General features: G+C 36.4%; 1 protein-coding gene across 4 annotated transcripts; it reads right to left on the bottom strand.

The window, feature by feature from the left end:
* LOC148719207 (uncharacterized) lies at positions 1-17,766 on the bottom strand. Of its 4 annotated transcripts, XM_088740492.1 has the most exons (5): positions 17,538-17,714; positions 15,937-16,643; positions 6,898-7,117; positions 6,090-6,196; positions 4,689-5,226 (listed from the first exon to the last, which is right to left on the bottom strand). In XM_088740492.1, exons 3-5 carry the CDS (start codon positions 7,088-7,090, stop codon positions 5,023-5,025), a joined length of 504 nt encoding a protein of 167 aa, XP_088596618.1. In that variant the 5' UTR covers positions 7,091-7,117; positions 15,937-16,643; positions 17,538-17,714; the 3' UTR covers positions 4,689-5,022. The 4 variants fall into 4 exon arrangements, with proteins under 4 accessions (XP_088596617.1, XP_088596616.1, XP_088596618.1 ...); XM_088740491.1 differs by lacking the exons at positions 4,689-5,226; positions 6,090-6,196; positions 6,898-7,117; positions 15,937-16,643 and adding exons at positions 1-351; positions 1,142-1,248; positions 2,674-2,893 and having other exon boundaries at positions 17,538-17,766; XM_088740490.1 differs by lacking the exons at positions 4,689-5,226; positions 6,090-6,196; positions 6,898-7,117; positions 15,937-16,643; positions 17,538-17,714 and adding exons at positions 1-351; positions 1,142-1,248; positions 2,674-2,893; positions 3,019-3,750.
* Between the last annotated feature and the right edge of the window lie 1,895 nt (positions 17,767-19,661).

Below are 19,661 nucleotides of genomic sequence, written 5' to 3'. Positions count from 1 at the left end.
GTGTTTTTTTTTTTGTTTTTTTATATGGGGATACATTTGAAATTTCAATGGCGCAATCACGGTATCGTCAAGATCGGAAATGTTTATTTCAATCTTTTCTCATAAATCGCTATATATGAAAAATAAGGGTCGTTTCGTAGCCGAAAGTTTACTTCTCTGTTTTTTGAATAAACAACGACCATCTGTTCTGTTACTGCTTGTTCTTATTAGGGATAAGTTATGACTACAGTTATCATGGACACCTATGCACATTGTCCTATTAACAGCTAAGTACTTATATTGGTATAGTCTTCCCACTCTTGTCTCTTCAAACAGGATATTGTCATCGGAGTTACTGTCGCAGCGCCCTTCCTGCGAACGCAATATAAACAATTAAACATATCGACATATAAACATATTGCTATGCATTATTGGGCAAATTACTACCGATAATTTGATATAACATAGGAAAACGCGATTGCGCTGGAAAGATCTTTTGAAACTAGTAATGTAATGGTTGCAGACAATACTGATAAGCCCATACAAATAAACACTGTCTCAAGTGACTGACGCTATTCTTTATATAACCCCTCCCCCCCCCCCCGTGACATCAAGTTAATGACCCCAGAAAGATAAACACTGTCTCAACTGACAGGCGCTATCTTCAGTATTGATACGGAAAACATGGTCACAAAATATCATTTGCATAAACAGTGACATTCTTTTGCTAGTATCTTCTGAGGTGGCGTGTAATTGGCTAGAAACACGTGATCGTCATTGTTAAGCATTTGAGTTAATCTTCGACTTCTAGGTTCAGTTGATAGATATCAGTAATTAAAATTATTTAACCAAAGACTTTTTTTGTCAGTATATATATGTTTATCAGATATTTAGTGAACTTATTTGAAATTACTTGAATATATCAACAAAGTTGAAATGGCAAATTGGCCACCGTTACGGTTATAAAAGCTGACTTTTCGAGCGTTAGCCCTTCGTCGGAGCGAATAGGGGAATTGTGGGTTGTGTGTGCTTTTAAAGGCAGAAAGTGGAGCTACATGATTGGTGGGAACATGGCAACGAGAAAAACACGAATAAATTAGTGGAATGAAAAGCGTTCGTTGATACCTGTTTGAAATTACGATCCTCTTAAAACAATACTCACCTCAAAAGTAACCATGGCGTTTTTCACAACTTTTAATGTATATGTAATGTTTTGGTCATGGATATACTGGATGCAGCTTTTCCCTCTTTTTTGTAGAAACTCAAATCCTACGGCGAAACGCAAAACACACTCGTCAGCGAAAAATGGAAGTGTTCAAGATTATCAGATTTGCAACAAAATTCTATTTGGACACTTGCATCCAGTCATAATAATCAAGTTTGTGGTTTAACTTGAATTATGCCCCAAAATTGCTTTGTCATTAAGTGGCACGATTTGCAAATTGAGATGCAAATTACTCCATTTGCAAACTTTGAATACTTAAAAAAAAAATACCGCAGCTTTGAAGGCCTTGTGGAAACCTTTACTTCATATAGGAAATTGAAAGATAGAACTTGTGGCTATGGCAAGTGGTAACCTTGAAGCCACGCCGCTTTACTGCGTTGGCAATGGACAGCTGACTTACAATTTTAGAACAGTGGAAAGCTAGCTTAAGGACCGTTTCTCAGTTAGAACTGGCACAGCCCACATTAAATATTTTTCACAGAACTGTTTCTTTAAAGCTTCTGGAAGCAACCGAAATAGGTCAGAAGGCTCCTTCCACTCTAAGTAACCGATCAGATTGCAGAATCTTTTACTGCAACTCACTTTTATTTTAAGCCCAGGAAGTGTAATATTGAGCCACCAAGTTTCTTAATATGCAATTAATATTGATGCTGAAATTAATATATGTTGAAACTGATAAAAAGAAAACTTCTGGAAAAGAGTCATTCTGTATTGTTTTTAATCTGCAGTTTAAAAACTGCTTTAATGCTAAAAATGCTCCACAATTTGAAGTTAACCCCTCGAAAGGTGCCTCTCCTCATACCAATGATAAGTCTGTTCGGACGTATTATTACGACGATCTTTTGTATATGTCATGACAATCACACCTTTTGCTCACTCGAGAGAAAAATTTTTAATTTGGAGGAATTTAGCCTTACGTGATAAAAACAACGTTTTAACAACGAAAGAAATGGTATTGGACCATTTCTTTCCAAAGACGTTGTCATCGTCACGTAGGGAAGAGTTTAACTGATTAATTTGTTGTGAAGTTTTTTAAGTTTTGCTTATTGCTAGGCATCCATCCATCACAGGCTCTGGCTATGTTGGATGTTTATCCCAAGCTTAGTCCCAAAGGTTTGTGAAGATGCATTTATTTTCAGTGAAAGAAGTTTTCTCTCACTAATCAAGTTGTTTCTGGGTTTCGAATGATCAGGGGTGAGGAAGCTTGATTATTCTGAGTGAATTTGTTTAGAATTCTGTCTATGAATTCCATTGTTACTATACTGTAGCCATGCGAATTTATACGGATAACATAAAATTTACAGGCTCATGTTTGAAGACTGGTGCCATAAATGTAAAATCAGGAATCGTTTGGTATAGTTTAACCAAAGCGGAAAACGTAAATAATTTTCTTAGTTCAGCAAATTTTTTTCTTCGAAAAACAACCAAATAGAACACATTGAAACGCATTCTTTTGGTTATTTACTTACTCGTTGTTGGGTCTTTGATCCGGGAACCACTGCATTTTGCCTCGCATCGCTTCTGCCCGTCAAAGACTGTACATTGTTGCGTGGCAATTTTTACAAGGTTACCTCCTTTACAAGGCCTCTTGAGTCTAAAATGAGAATGAAGTCTCCAAAGGGTCTGATGTAGTTGGGTTGTCCTCGATTCAGTTTTCATCATAAGAACCACCAAGTACATGAAAATGGCCTAAAATGGGATAAAAATAAAACAAAGAACTCATCAGATCCCAATCTATAGATAAGCCCTTCAAAATTTACAGACAGACCAAAGTAAACAACAATGAGATTTTGGAATGTAACAAGCCCACATACGTGAGAGTGCAAAATTCTTCCCAGGTTCATCCTGTATGACCTCTTTCCTTATAGAAGTGAGATTTACCCCTTTTGTAACGACCGTAGTAGTCTTAAATAGACGCAAGGTTACAAACTATAAAATTCCTTTCAAAGTACAAACGTCAATTCTGTGTAAGTGGTCAACGTAGTTAAGATCCCGGAAAAGGTATCGCCGTCAAGAAATTTAATTAGGCTTAAATGCCGTTGATATTGTCTCTTTATGGTTAGTAACCAGCTAAACAAAACATTTACATCTATTAACCCTTTAATCGTAGGTTTTTACACTTTTTTTTAATCCGAATGGTTCTATTTGATAGTATTGCTGCGTCATATTAGTTATTGTAAAAATCAAGGTTACTCTCACATATCTTCTTCCCTAATTAACTTTTTTTCCCTGTGTTTTTATTCGTGTAGAGCAGTTTTGATCAACGTATAAAGACCAGTAAAAATTGAGCAAAGGAGAGGAATTGATGACTGTGTAATTTCGCAGTCATTTTGGTTGATATCTGGGAGAGGGAAGAGTAATATTATAATAATATAGATCAATTTCTATAGCGAATTTCCTTGTAGATGCTCCTGAATGCGCTTTACAACACTGTGCGGGGGACTTTTCCAGACTGCCGGCGGTAGTTTACAATAAATAAAGAATAAATTTTACAGATGCCCCCTCCCCCCATTCCCAGTAATCAGGCCAGACCACATCACAGTAATCTCGTGATGTTCTTTAACGTCCCCTGTCGAAATTAACTAATTGATAGGTGCAGGAGAAGGGACCTCCGGCTTTACGTCCTATCCGTCTTATCATGCGAAGTTGACTAATGTTTGGTCTTTAGTCTTCAGAAAGGTAGCAATTTTAATTTTCAGATACATTAACAGATTCTTTGTTTTTTTTTTCTCCTCAATATGCCAACTGTGTGAGATTTTTTTTGTATCCTCCGATTTCCAATGTGGGGCGTTACAGATACACCACATTCCTTAGTTGTAAATAGTTTCCTTTGTTTGTTGAATAAACATCGACCATCAATCTCATAAGGAGACAAACTTTTATCAGAGTCTCCTGGTACACCTAGGCATGTGTCGTTTTCCTGATCATGTGTACAAATTGATATAGTCTTCTTTCGTCAAAGAGGAGCTGTTCATAAAATTGGTATTGTCGCATCGCTGTTCTTGCAAAGGAAATTTAAATAGAGACACACATCGATGGATCAACTATATGATGATAGTTTGAAGAGGAAGATCAGAGTCCCTCTGTATTTCTTAGGAGATCACTACTCTGCTTTCAAAAAATCCCGGAAAAAATTCTAGATCCTCTTTATGCAACCTAGCCGTAGAGAGGAAAAAATATGTCGGTAGCTGATTCCAACTTATTGCTTTACCGAATAAATTCGCAAAAGTTTTGACAGACTTGAGTATTTAGAAAAACGATTTTTGGGGATGATGCAATGTAAGCTATCACTTATTATTCCGTTTGTATTAAAAGTTGAAGTCTTTCTCAATACTTTTTTGTCCATATCCAATCTTGGTGGTCTTAGGACCATCTAGTTCGTTTAGTACGTTATGTATCGCTAACAGTGGTTTGAAATTATGGTTGATAGGCTGTTCTGACAAACTCCTACATGACATAGAAACAGGATGGCCTCTTCGTTGAATTATGTCAATAATTTGTCTTTATTTATTAGATAGAAATTCACATCAAAAGTTGCAAGATAAAATTAACTAAATATTTCAAAATAAGCTCTTACAATGTAAAAAGTTATTCTAATGTATATTTAAAAAGTTGCAAGATAAAATGAACTAAATATATCAAAATTAGTTCTTACAATATGAAAACTTACTCTATTATATATTAAAAAAAGTTATCTTAAAAACGGTACATATCTTTGACAACCATTGTTCTTGTAAGACAACGACGAAACTTTTAGGAAGACATTTAGATTTTTCAAATTTTCTCCAAATTGTCAATAAGGCATTTTTACGAATAGTTTATATTCGCTTTCTATGTTTCTGAAACAGACAGCGCCCATCATCTCCATTTGCTTTTATTAGGGATAAGTCTACGTCGCAGTTTCTATGTACGCCCAAGCACAAAGTCGTATTTTCGACCTTGTGTAGATATTGATATAGTCTTTCAACTCGTTTCTCGGCAAACAGGAAATTGCCATTAATGGTATGATCACATTGCTGTTCCTGTAAAAGGAAAGAATCATACTTATCAGCATTTAACTCGAGTAAATGGTGCTTACCTCGCGCGCTAAATGGCAGCTCAATGCTGAACAGCAACGAATTATTTGCATTCGAGAAATGAAGAGAAACATTTTGGTTTCCCGTATCGTATGATGATAATAGTTATGGTAATTTCAACAACTGTCACAACTTTTTTAGCATAAAAAGATCCTCGAAATGTTACTCTTGCGCGTGGACATGTCTAGTTGCACTATTTTAACGGTACACTGATTTTAAAACTCCCATTTGTACTAAGTTTATAATGTAATATTGATGAAATGTTAAAAGACAAAATAAATGATTCACCTCAGTAAACTGATGATGGCATGAGTCATGCCGAATCATGTCTTTAAATAGTGTTTTTATGAGTTTAAAATTTATTTTAATAATAATAACAATAGTAATAAAAAGAATGGCAATGATAATGTTGACTACAATAATGCTTATAATCATAAAAAACAAAAATTATGATGATGAAATAATCACCAGGAGAGCTCCCTCTATCAAAGCCTACAAACTTGGAAGAAAGAGGTGTAGTCATGGTTTTAATATCCATGTTTTGTTCTATTTCCTCTAATTGACCAACGTTTTTCTTTCAAACTGGGCGTGCATGCTCGTAAGTGGCCTCCTACGTGATTTCATAAGTATCTGTAAGAGTGGTTTCCAATCATCCTTAAATACCTGATATTGAGACCGATGAGTCCTTTTCATAGTAACAACTTATCGATGAGTTTAATTTGCCATTTATATGGCTAATGTCGAACAAATAAAAACATCAATGCTAGCCGTCTATGAGAGTCATAAATATCAATCTTCTTTAAACTCACCTCAAAAGTGACAGTCGTACCGTTGATGACTTTTAATGAAAAGTTCCTGTTAAGGTGGTCGGAAAATTGGATGCATTTTTTCCTTCTTAATTGAACCAGCTGGAAACCTTGAAATTGCAAGAGTACAATGGTTACATGGGAACTTGTCGGGAAGTCATGCAAGGTTAACCTTGCAAGTCTGTAATTGCTTTGTTTTGTTGTACTTTAGTTCTTTTGATTGACGAAGTACATTCCAGACGAATAATTGGCGTCACATCCATTTAATGGATAGACGTGAGTGAGCCATATTTCTCGTGACTGATCGTGGCTGTGTTTTTTTCCTTTCATTAATTTTTATCCCTTGAAGTTGTTTTTCAAATGTAATGATGCAGTTCAACACGCGACCAATTGTATGTTAACTATTCGCCTCGTTTTCAATATTTGATGAAATGTTTTATCGGGGAAACCTCTTGGAAAACTATTACAAATCACTATTACAAAATTTTTTTATGCTGGAGGAAAATGCTCTCTTTAAAGACTCGTTTTTAATAGTCTTTTAATTGCAAAACTTGTTTTCATTTAAGTTGAAATTGAGAAACCCTTATAAAACAATGAACATTTAAGCACCCGTTAATATATCTATGACTATTTCGTGTACATGATCTAAATCTAATCGGATAAAATACATTTATCAGCACTAATATGTACACTGATATCTGAAGTTTTTTTGATCAACACCATCAGTCCTTTAAATTCAAATGGGCCAAATATCATAATTAGAAGATATCAATTATCTTTAAATGAATTTAGCTAAGTTACAAATACTTACTCGTTGTGGGAAGTTTGGTATACCAGCCATTAGATTTTGCTTTACACATCTGTTTCCCGTTAGAGACTATGCATTGGTTTGTATCAATTTTCATTAGGTTACCTCCCATACAAGGCTTATTCAGTCTTAAATGAGAGCGAAGCCACCAGCGGGTTGATCTCTTTTGGGTCTTCCACGACTCAACATGATTCATGAGAGTGAGGTAGAAGACCAAAATGACCTGTAAAGGAAGGAAGAAAGGGATATTAAAAGATTGATAATTGACCATTACACTCAATTTTTGTAAAAGATTATTACAAGAACTTCACGGATAGATCATGAAAACCAAACAAACAGGTGGAAAAAATTACTCCACGTACACTAACACGCAAAGTGCTTCTGAGGTCCATCTGTTGCAATACCTTCGCAGAATTACCTACCTAACTGATAAATGTAGCTAAGCACCGATAGGGTCTTTAAATCTTCCAAAATATAATGACGATATCTCTATAAAAGGCAACATCGTCGTGCGGTGAGCAGATTAAGGAAAAAATATAACCCTCAAGGATTTTTTTCGAGTCATTAAGGTTTCCATCCGTAGTTCCTTGAAACCAGAAAGACATTATTTATTTTTTTTTATTTTTAATCTCAAGAAAGGAATTTTTTTTTTCTTTAATAATGCACATCTTATTGTCAGTCTTGAGCAAGTGTAGGTGGACATGAAGATGAACAATTGATCTTACATGGTGCAGGGATTTATTGTTTTTAATTTTAATGGATAAAATCTCTCTATTCGGAAGCAATTTTATCATATATGATCCGTCCGGGTCCGACCCCGCTCGCGCTATCCCATGGAATACCATAGTGACAGCTGACGTGCATAGGGCCGGACAGGTTGAAGTGAGCCGGTCCAGAAAAAGTCGTCCGGCCCTGGTGTACTTATGCGGCGACATTGTTCGCTGTTGTTGCAAAAAAAACGAGTGACAGCAGTGGAAAAGAAAAAAGAGAAAATAAGTCACAATTTTCAATTAATCGTCTGTTCCTTGTTGTGACTCGAAAAGAAAAAATAAAAGTTTTTATTGTAAAATCTTTTTTGTGGTTGTCCCGTGCGCACTAGTCTGTCGCGTCCTTTTTAATTTAAAAGAAACTTTTCAGAATTTTCCAAATCTTAGTCAGAGGTCATGATAAAATGCTTATTGACTGATTTAGGTCGGGCTGGACGGGACGTTCATGAAACACGGACCTCGCTGGCTCGTTCCGTATGTCGTGACCTAGAGCCAAATATTTCCCAGTCCGGCCCTCCCACTCAGTCAATAAGTGCATATTATTTTGAGAGATGATGTTTTACATTTCCTTTGATCAGTCTCGCTACCGTTAGAAAACGAGTTTCAAATGAAATCTGGGCGAGTCTGTGCTGGTACAATTGCAAAAATCTTTGCGCTTTGTAAAATAAGCAATTGTCGCATTTTGCAATGAGACACCTTCACAGTATGTAACAACAGTTGTCGCACCTAGCAACAACACCTGTTGCACTTTTTAAGAAACTTTGTAAAGATAATGAGAGGGCAAACAGACCCATTAATAGGCGTCTTCCTTATCAATAGTGGTAAAAATTGTTATTGATAAAATCTTTCTTAACTCTGTGGGGATTGCACACTATTCATTGGAAATTAATTTGTTGGAATGCGTAAAGCTGCGCAGAGTTAAGTCAATTGAACTTTTTATTAGAATGTTTTACGTAGGCGGGATAGACACCTTTACAGTGAAAACAGACGTTCACAATTATGCACCGGAGTTACGGTAGTTTGTTTGTTTGATAAGAGTGTATAAAGGTACAAAGCACCTCTTTGCTTTCATGGAGATTTGATGAGAGATATTTGCACTGTTTGCTTCTGGATTGTTGGACTAAGGGTGGGTTAAAGACCAAAATAGTGTCGGTATGGAAGGGAACTATTTGAATGTGTATTTTTGCTTTCGACGTGACGTTTTCAGTATGACTCGCGAAACAAAAAAGACAAATAAATCAGTACTTTTTCCGCCCACAAATATGATAATAGCTTTGCGGTTGGTGATAATTACTTTCCGTGGCAATGTTGATTGATGGTATTTTAGGCAAGCCAAATGTTAACGTGCTAAAAATCATGAGAAAAATTTGAGACGATTGATTGAAATCCTCAGCGGAAGTACATCGCTTTCTAATCATAACTATTCTCTTTAATCTTGCCCACAAAGATCATATTTCATTGTAGAAGTGTTTTAAGGATAGTTAATGGATAATCAATCAAACTGTCACGGTAAATAATTGCGTGTTCTTTGGCCCCATTTCAGATTTGCGCTTACTGAATGGGACCCATCACGAGAATACAACGTGTTTTGATGCATCAACGTTCAATTAGGAGTATTGTGTAATTATGTAAAAAAGAATTCAAGATACATGTATTGCGTTAAGTCATTCAGTCACTGAGGTTTTCAAACTTCGCTGGAGGGCTTTTCATTCCCACCACATCACCGCTTGTTAATTCAATAGAGCTTACGACCCTGATAATCGCGCTATACGGTACATGTGCGAATAAAAAAAAAACGTCTCTAAAGAAATATTGCTCATAAAAGTTTCCGAGTAGTACGAAGCAACAAATAAATTCCAGGTTTAACTTCCATGTTTACTGGGTTTATCTATATGCCTTCTTCAGAGTTTGAGAATTTGGGTGAGTAAAGTGCGAACACTCCAAATAAATCAAAATAAGCCCAAATTAAGCAACATTAAAATTTCATTATTCAAAGTGTCCTCTTTAGTGATACCCAAGAATCTCTTACCACGTCTACTTGAACGACTAACGAACAATACGTTGACGCTTAACCTTGTAACCATTATTAATACTAAAGCAAAAACGCGTTTTGAAGATGTTTTTTTAAACACAGTTCAAAATGGTTGTCTTTAAAGAAGTTGCTTAAACTGATATTTGTCGTGCTGCTAAGATTTAAGTCAGTTATTAATCAATGAGCACGTTCAGTCTTTTTTTCCATTTGATTAAACGTGGTTTAACTTAACATTTTTTGTTAGTCTAAATTTGGCATAAGTTACATTCTCTTTTTTCTAAATTAAACTAGCAAAGACTAACTCTCTCTGATGTTTAAGGTGAGGAAGGGTAAATTCCTATCACAGCCTTTAGCTAAACCTAATGGCATTGGTGTGTTGCCACTCACATGTTATGTCGGTAAATATTTCATCGATATACATTTTTATTATCACTCATTCAACTAAAAATGATTGGGTCTTAAATGTTTACCTGAATTGATCATGAACTAGCGAGGAAATACGAACTAGGAAATGATGATTCAACTTACATTCCATCTTCTGGTCCTAGTGCAGTTGCTCGGCTTTGTTGCAAAAAAATTAAACCTTTCTTCGCTATTGTTGCAGGGCGGCAGTGATGGGAAATGAGAAAATGGGTCACGTTTTTCGATTAATTGTGAGTTTCTTATTCTGACTCGAAAAAAAAAAATTGAAGGAAAAGTTTTTATTGTAACGTTTTTGTGGATTTCCCGCGCGCACCAGTTCTATCGCGTCCTATCAAGCTAAAACAAAATTTTCAAAACTTTCAAAACTTAACCAGTGCTCATATGATAAAATGTTTATTGACTGAGTTTGGTCGTGAAGGAAGGGAAAATATTTGGCTTTCATTCATGACGCACGGACCTCACTGCGCTCGGTCCGTACGTCATGGTTACAAGCCAAATATTTTTCTGTCTGGCCCTCCCACTTAGTCAATAAGTACATAGTATTGATAATGTCTCCAAATTTCAAATGTTTTCCTCCTCACGTAAAAAGTTTACGTCTGTTGTACCATGACATTTGTGTTCTTGCGAAGACAGTATTTGAATAAAAACTATGAAATAAGAACTTTAAACTTCCAAGAACAAAACTATTATTAAATTCTATAATAATGATTGTAATAATAATAATAATAATAATAATAATAATAATTATAATGGTAATAGAGGTAAATCGGTGTATTGGAATCTCTAAATTTCTAAATACGATGAAGCTATCTCTTGTTGGATGATTGACATATTTCTGCCGACATTTTCCGAGTGTTATTAATTATCCATAGTCTATGTACAATTGGAGATCTTTTTCCTTCAACGGTATCGACAAATATATAATCATCTGCTTCTTAAAGAAAACATCAGTCTCTCTGACATCCTTTTCTTGCTTTGCGAAACCTGATAGTGACGTCAATCCTTCATGTTTGATACTCTTTTATATCAAGGAATGTTTTTCAATTGAGGAGGGCGCAATCTTTTAATGCCTACAAAATGGATCAGACTATATTGAGGATAAACAAGTTTCAAATAAGTCACAAGAGCCCAAGCTGTTCTTCCGTGTTTTTCTCCCCCTGACAACGCGTTTAATCAGTTGTATTAATTTACCTATATTTAGGTCCTTCCAGAACTCCTCGAACGTTCGCTATTTCGTTTACCGGCAGCGTATCTATGTTTCCAAGCGGTGGTTCTGAGTTATTAATGATATCAGCTGGTCAATGCCCAACCTCAAACGATGAAGGTAGTTTTTCCAGTAAATTAGATGAAAATGTTTGTTGCGAAAATGCCTATTTCGGTCATCGGTACAGAACATTACATAACAGCACCCTCCTTTTTCAAGCACGTCTTCTCCAAACTCTCAAATATGAAACGAATTTTGATGTGCATTCTTACTTTCAGTTACCTAAAAACATGTCATCCATTTCATTTCGTTGAAGACTTTAATGGACACTTCGTGCCATCTCAGTCATCAGCAAACCATATGCATTTCTTTCCTCTGACATTGGCAAGCGTAAGTTATTTATGTAAACGAAGCGTTAACAACTTAGCGATATCGTAAAGATTGAAAAAGCAGATCATATCAAATATCAAAACACCAAATTTTGATAATTATATTTTAGTAATTGACGTGCAGGTGAATCATTAGTCGGCAGGAAGATCGCAAGTTCTAAAAGATGATGATATTGTGTTACTTGCACACTTTCTCTATGTCCCCAAAATTTAATTTTTACTGACGTTGAGTTTTTCGTGTCAAGTAAGAAACCTGAGGAAGTACTAAGGAGGAAACACGAAGAAGTACTTACGTGTCAAGTAAGAAACCTGAGAAAGTACATACATCTATTATTATTTAGTAGCATCCATAGTTGGTCATACTTGTGCTCTTGCTAAACCGAAAGCGATCGATTTGAAAAGTGTTGGCACACTGTGACCGTGGTGCAGTGATTCTAAAACTGAAAAATTTGAGGATCGACGGTATGTTTCTTACTGAGATCAACAGAGTGACACTTCCGGGCTTTCACTTCACTATTTTGCACACATTAACGAGAATGCTATGGCGTCAACTTAACTCTCTACTGAAAATAATATAAAGTAAGGCAGGTTTGAAGAGGGAGCTGGGGAAAAATGTATTCAATCTGATCACAAACTAATAAAGGAGGTAAGTTTCTAAAGAAACTGTGCTGCTGCGTCGTTGGGGGTAACAAGGTCATTTGGTTGTCTCAACTAAGTTGAAATTGTAAATTAGGCACCGTCACGGTAAGGAGTTAAAAAGCTGACGTTTCGAGCGTTAGCATTTCGTCAGAGCGAATGTCGAAGAGCTAACGCTCGAAAGGTCAGCTTTATAACTCCTTACCGTGACGGTGGCTAATTTACAATTTCAACTTAGTTGACATAACCGAATTACCTGATCACAAACTAGATCCTCTCAACCAACTTTTCAGAATTAAATATCACAAACATTTATTGTTACCAACTGGATAAAATGATCCTACAAGAGGAAAATTGATTTAGTCCCTGATTTTAAGGAAATATGAAGAGGAATGCAGACAGTTTTTATCAATCTTCGATAGTGACATTATAACTTTTTCATCAAAAAAACTACGAAAAAGTAAATTACAATAAACATTACTAGCAATGGAGAAGTATAGCCCTACTTTAAAGTATCACTGCTGACAACACTCACGTTCTTTGTTGTTACAAAATACTAACTAAACAAACGTAAATAACGTTTCGAGCGTTAGCCCTTCGTCGGAGCGAATAGAGGGTTTTTTTGTGGTCAATATTGACCTAATATTGACCACAAGGAAAAAGCCACAAAAAAAAAAAAAGAAAAAAAGAAAAAAAAACCGGCGGTTGAAAAAAATAAAAATAACAGCACCAGACACTTCATATAAGTAACGAGGGAAAGAGACCAAGAAATACAAACTAGGTGTTAAATCAAAGTTATCTACTTTGTAGGAGATTGGCGAAAAACTTCCAAAGTTTAGTTCGTATAATCAAAGTAGTTCTGAAAAGTCCAGGGTTTTCTCCCTACATTAGTATTTTGGTAAGGGACAAGTTCTCTATGATACTTTGTACTGTGGATTTCTCTAATAGATCGTTTTCAGGTGACGTCATCAAATTCCAAAATTTAAAACTAAAGAGCCACGAAAATTTTTATCCTCAGGTATAAGGGCGATTAAAGTAATATCTCTTTTCAACTTTTCAGCTCAATAGAGTGCTTAGTTTGGAAACCAGCGCAATTTGAAGTTCACAGTTGTGGCTGTGCGTGACATACAGCTCTGATCGTGTCTGTCGAAAAATATACACTTATCTAGTGATTTTTAGTCTTTTTTGGAGTTTAAGTGTTAGGAAAAGTGTGTTTATTTATGTTTGTTGGTTCAGTTCAGATAATCAGTCGACCAAATAGCCAAAGTAAGTTCCAAATGTTTATATTATTTTCTAGCCGCCATATTGGTGGACCAAAGAGGTGCACCAACATGGCGGCTCCATACTGGGCTCTGCAAATTTGTGCAAAACATTTTGACGAATATTTGAAGTTTGGAAAAACGAAAAGGCCTTAGACTTGAAGGAGTGTCTTTTTTACCTTTCTCCTAGATAACATTGCAATTTCCTGACCTTATCCATGGAATAGTTTTCGATTTATTTTTTTATTGGGTGAGAGTGAAAACGATCTATATCGAAAAGAAAAGGGATATCTCACTGTTTCAAAGAGTTTTTATGAGATATGGCTGCTTTTACTGACTAAATGCTTACCTAGTCCCTCTACAATGACTCAGTTTCTACCCTGAAGGGAAGATATCAGCCAAATGACTTATGGAAAGGAATTCGTAGAGCAGATAGATACTGTAGTGACGATGCATTAAGAACAAGTTCATCTATCTTCTTCAATTCAAAGTTCAGTTCAATGTCGATGTTTATAGCGAGTTATCAAGACCTGACTTAATGTACATGTATCGATCTATTCGTCTTCATTTTGAGGAAATACATTGTGATGCTATCGCTGTCTCAATATATTCATGTACGTAGCTTGTCTGTTGTAAGCAATGATTTGCTGTAGTGATCCAATGAGGCACAAAGTGTGATGATCTGGGTTGCTGGAAAGCAGTTCGAAATTGACACCTGACATCAATCTGGCTATTATCGAAATCATTGTCCTTCAAAACTAGCATAAATCAGTCTTCTTTTTCTCACGTATCTAAGATTTTGGGCGATAAGAATGTAAGACCTCTCGTTAATACTGTGTGACATATACGTAATGCAAGGTAAAAGTTTAAACTCTCTTACGAGACATTTTTTGGAATGCTAGCCATGTTTCTCATTCCAAGGACTTTGTGCTGTTTTTTTTAGAAGTAGTAGGCTAAACTTAAAACAAAATTATAGTAGTCGATTTATTGAAACACTTATATCATGAGCCTAGGGCTCGGAAGATTGGGAGACCACTTCCCGTGTATTTGATGTCGAATAAATAAGCGTTATTAACCAAGCTTGTTCGATCAAGATGGTTGGATATTGGGCGAGTTCTTTTTTTGCATTTTTATGGACCGAGACGAAGTTGAGGTCCATAAAAATGCGGAAAAAGAACGAGGCTAATATCCAGCCATCTTGACCGAACAAGCTTGGTTGATAAAGGATTTATTATCTTGCGAAAAGATTTCGCTTTATTAAGAGTTAAGAATGACTTGTTTCCTTCGAGAGCTGGGAAAGAAAGCCAACTAAGTTTGTAGCACAACAAACTCAAGAAAGTCCTTTCCGTTTCCTTTGTTTTGACTATCTTCCGCCGCTTTTTGCGTTTCCATCGCCGAAATTGTCCAAGAGTTACGAACGTAGCTCTTATTCTATTTTTTTCATGCGCGGGATCAATGCAGGAAATCCCGAGCGGGCAAGATGGGTCCATCTTGCCCGCTCGGGTAGCCAATCAGAACACAGGATTCGCTTCATCTTACCCACGGGCGCTGCGGCAATATGTAATCCTATCTTATTTGGTTTTATCTAGTGCGTCCTTCATATGGGAACGTTTTTGCCTCTGTGTGACGTTTAGAAATTCCCCTAGATATTTAAAAAAATGTTATCGTGATTAATAGTCAGAATTAAAGTGGTCTAAAATCTTATCTTTATGTTTCTAAGTCGTGCAGAGAATATATTTTCCGCACCGATACAACCGTTTGGTTGTAAGGTGCCCTGACTTCAATTACGAAACATTTCAAGTTGTAGAAGAGTAGGTATGTTTCTTGTTCGAGGACCGTTTGTGAAAGTTTAATATCACTTCTACCACGGTGGTCGCACGAAAGTAGTATCCCTAGGTGGTACTTGATCATGTATTAGAATACAGCAGGTTCGTATTTAAGTCTAAAATATATTGGAGATTACGGTGTGAATATCTAAACAAAGTTTAGCCGTTGTTTACTAAACAAGCAAAACCGCTCCTAAACAAGCCTCAATTTAGCTGAACCTTTCATCTGAACATTTCTTTTTATGAGCAGGCAAAGAAGGCCGAAAGCTAACAATGGAAGGACATTTATTTGATCAAATCAATACTCTTAACAGGAGAAAGGCTGAAGCTCGCTGATTGCGTAAAACCGTGGTTTGAGTTAGACCTCTCGTAAGTAATCGGTCCTATGATTTTAGGAAGCTAACTCCATCAAGTAAGATTTGGTAATTGAAGTCATACTAACGATAAAAAAGCCACTGTCTTTCTAGAAATTGTGGGAATCATAAAACTTGTTTGTCAGTTCTAACCTTTGTGGAATCTTTCCTTTTTTAGTCTCTTTCTTTTCTCCAACGTCGCTAAAAGTCTCTTTCTTTTCTCCAACGTCGCTAAAAGTGACTCACTGCATGTACGGCTCAAGATCAAATCTAGGCAAAGGTGTCTTTTATCGACGTATCTCAACTTTCAGGCAGGGGGCAAAATTCATTTACCATAATGTCAAGTGTACTTTAAGTGGAATTTACACACTGAAATCAGTCGTCCATGCACAAGCAGAGGTAAGCTATTAAAGTGGTATCTAATAATAGCGGCTCTGTTGCAGCTAAAAAATTTTACGCTTGGAAATCTCTTTAGAAGACATGAAAACATCCGTGCATTGGGTACACACAACGTAGGCTAAGGTTAAGACCAAAAAGGTAGACCCATAACATGTCTCCAAATGCTCATATTAGAAAATGTAAATTTGACGTCTTTATTCTTGTTCCGTGACTTTCATGGCCAGCTGTTTACACGTTGAGAATGTAATCCATTCTTGTTAAAACACTCGGTAAGAGCGATCCGGTCTGACCGATCTGGTGTTAACATTCTTTATTTGCAGATTGCTGATTGTCGTTTGTTTGCTCTCATACAAAACACTTCACGCATATTATGTCGATGAAGGAATAGGAGGCCAATATCTTTCCAAGTTTAGCTGTGTCTATAAGTTCCATTAATCGCCCATTGTGCGGCGTCCATTTGTCTGTTTGTAGGTCAAGGGTTATCGTTAATGCATAATACGCAGTCTTATCGTGATTTTCATGAGAATATACATATGACTATCACAGCTTTCTGCAGCGCGAAAATGTATGCGACCATTTATCACTCTTGGAATACTATCACAGTCTTGTGCCATACACGAATTAAGAAGTAAAAATAATAGGATTTAAAAATGGAACATTCTCTTTATTTTTGAATGCAGCTCGAATTGTAGGGGTGGTGAATGGTCCTTCAAAAACTCAGGGTCTCGCAAAATTTTAGTCGAATTTCGTAGATCCCACAGTCTCGTTTTTTCAGCGGTTATGTGCGTCTCGCAGTCTCGTTTTTTATACGAATCGAAGGAGTCTCGGAGTCTCGATTTTTTGCAAGGCTAAGGGTCTCGAAGTCCCGATTCGTTTGTTAGTTTTTTTAAAATGACGTCTTCTATAAATTGAAATAAGCAAACAAATAAGAAAATGCTATGCTTAATAGACCCTTAATCAAATACTTAGTTTGAATTAACTTTGTTTTCCAGAAAAATTAATCTTTTGGATATTAACTTTCATTTCCTGTATACACAGCTGGTGGTTTTGATTTCCCCGCTTTCGACGCAATCGCCGGAAAGCGATCGAGTGTATTTTTAATAGTTCGACCTACTTTGCCAACTTTTGCCATCTTGGGCAAAGAATCCCAGATAAAACCACCATCAGTGCGACTTGCGGCCTAGATCTTTCATAGCTAGCTATAGTAGCTTACAGTTGTAGGACCGCGGGACTTGACTAGCGGCCAAGCGTGGCGTGGTTGTTTTCGCGAAGCCGGGATTGAAGTTTTACTGGTAGACGAAAAGTGAATTGTCGCCACATTCATAAATACCAACATTTATATATAGAGTACTTACGTGATTCGTGGTTTCGCTTCCGATGAGAAGAAGAAGACCTTATGCCCATTTCGGTTTCCTTCATTGTTTTGAACGCTTCCACCTCGAAGGAAATGAATGAATGAAAGCCTTTATTTAAAGAGGGTAGCACTTAATAGCCAGAGGCTAATAAACTTGTGGCCCTCACACTCAACTGAGTTCTAACACGGCCGCGCATTCTTTCTGACTACTTCCAGACAACTTGAGTTGTAAGTGGCAGCACGTCAGTCAAAAAAATCAAAGGGAAACGACCAAGCGAAACCTCTTGACCGGAAATTAGGTAATGGCCAGGAAAAAAATTGAATTTATTGACTGTTGACAGTTCTTCAAATCTGATGTTTCGTACAAGGGTTTACAACAAAAGGATCCTTTGTGAGACTTTTGTACAAGCTCATTCTAGCTCATTCTCATAGCTCTCAAGCAAATCTGGGGTTCGCAATTTAAGAGTCTTAATGTCTCGCGCTTGCACTCAAAAGCCTTTGAAGTCTCGGTCTCGTAATCGAAAAAGTCAAAATGTCTCGGGCTCGCAAAGAAAAACGCTAGTCTCGCATTTACCATTCGCCACCCCTAATTGTAATCGCGTGCTGTTTATTTATTTATCTATCTATTTATTTATTCAATAAACTTTTTGCTTTCATGATTTTAATTTTTTTGTTTTTCATTTTACTTTATATCTTGTGTTGAAGAAAAGCGTGAAACCTTGTATTGGGAAAAAAAAACCTTTGCCTAAGAAACCAAGAACTAACAAAAATTCGATCCACGTGTTTCTTTCATACAGACAAAATCTCTTGCATAAAAAAAAAAATGAATGATTATGATAAAATAGTGAGCAAATAGAACTTAAAAGTGGAACTTCCATCAGGCGGCTTTTGGAAGGAACAAATTGAAGAATGAACCCATAAGGTAACAACACGCATCGACACTAGCAGTCAGGAATTAAAAAGGGACAAAACTTCCCTTTGAACTAAATAGAGACACGAACAACATATTAAAACTCTAACATAAGATATTCAAGTAACAAGTAAACCATTCTGACCATGCCTAAACCTATATGTACCCTTGATTCTTATTGTTTATCCTACGGTCTTCGATACAAGTTAAGGATCATTTGAACAGCCCTTCATGGAAATTTAAGACCAAATCAAAACAATGAATATCATAGTATCACTTATAAAAATCACAACTGTTGTGGACTCAGCGTGGCGTGCATACCGATGCGGACAAGGTTTCTAAGGTTGATTAGACGGTTCAAATTGTCCAAGAAGCTAACAAAACCCGAATAAAGCAAAGCACGTTTCCTAAAACTATCAGCGTCGAACGCATTTGTCCTTTTTTGTCGAGTGCAAAACAGCATGACGAATTCTTAAAGAGCTTGTCAGAGGTTTAAGTCTTTAAGTTTCCTAGAAGTTTTCTTAACATTAGCTTTCATTCCCAGTCTGAATACTCTTACTTTTGCCCACCTAAGATTAGACATTATTGCCCAAATTCTCAAATTTCATAGCCATGTATTCAAGTACAATACTTGGATCATCAAATTCACTACCATGATCAACTTAGGTCGCTCTTCTGAAAACAAAAATGTCCTCTAGAAAAGCCTTTCAAGATAAAAATTAGTGCTAATAATTTTGAACGACGTTTCGACCTCGCTGAGGTCATTTTCAAGCTGATGAAAAGGAAAATTTTTACTTATATGTACTAAATTCAAGACGTGGGAATGATACAGGCAATAAAATATGGAAATATGTAAACGCTAGGCGTAAAATAGAAGTGATAAAATTGCAAAGGAGACAATACGAATAAATTAATATGAGAGTTGACGAAAGTAAAACTATAAATTATACGAAGATACCGTAAATTATTGTAAAAATAGCTTTGCGCGGATTGAGTCTGACTGTTTGTTCAAGCTTGGCTTATTTTCTTTTATAAAAAAGCATCTCGTAAAGTAGGTAGTCCAGCGTAATTTTGCATTTCTTCAGGATTTTGAAACTGTGTTGCAAGTCACTTGGGGTATGCCCCAAGGCGCTCTTTAATGTGGTTCCTGATTGAAGACTGAGACGCTTTGTGTTCTTCAGCACGTTGGTAGAGGTGCCGGCATGTGTAGCCGAC

Source organism: Stylophora pistillata, chromosome 12 (assembly GCF_964205215.1).
Source record: "Stylophora pistillata chromosome 12, jaStyPist1.2, whole genome shotgun sequence".
NCBI classification, from domain to species: Eukaryota; Metazoa; Cnidaria; class Anthozoa; order Scleractinia; family Pocilloporidae; genus Stylophora; species Stylophora pistillata.
This window is presented reverse-complemented; position numbering and strand designations above follow the sequence as displayed.

Bases quoted from the DNA above. Each gene is read 5' to 3' on its own strand.
- LOC148719207 (XM_088740490.1), bottom strand. From the start codon at position 3,048: ATGAACCTGGGAAGAATTTTGCACTCTCAC. The intron at 1,249-2,673 runs GTAAGTAAATAA...GTTTCGCCGTAG, and splicing joins GATCAAAGACCCAACAACGA to GATTTGAGTTTCTACAAAAA. The intron at 352-1,141 runs GTGAGTATTGTT...TTGCGTTCGCAG, and splicing joins ACGCCATGGTTACTTTTGAG to GAAGGGCGCTGCGACAGTAA.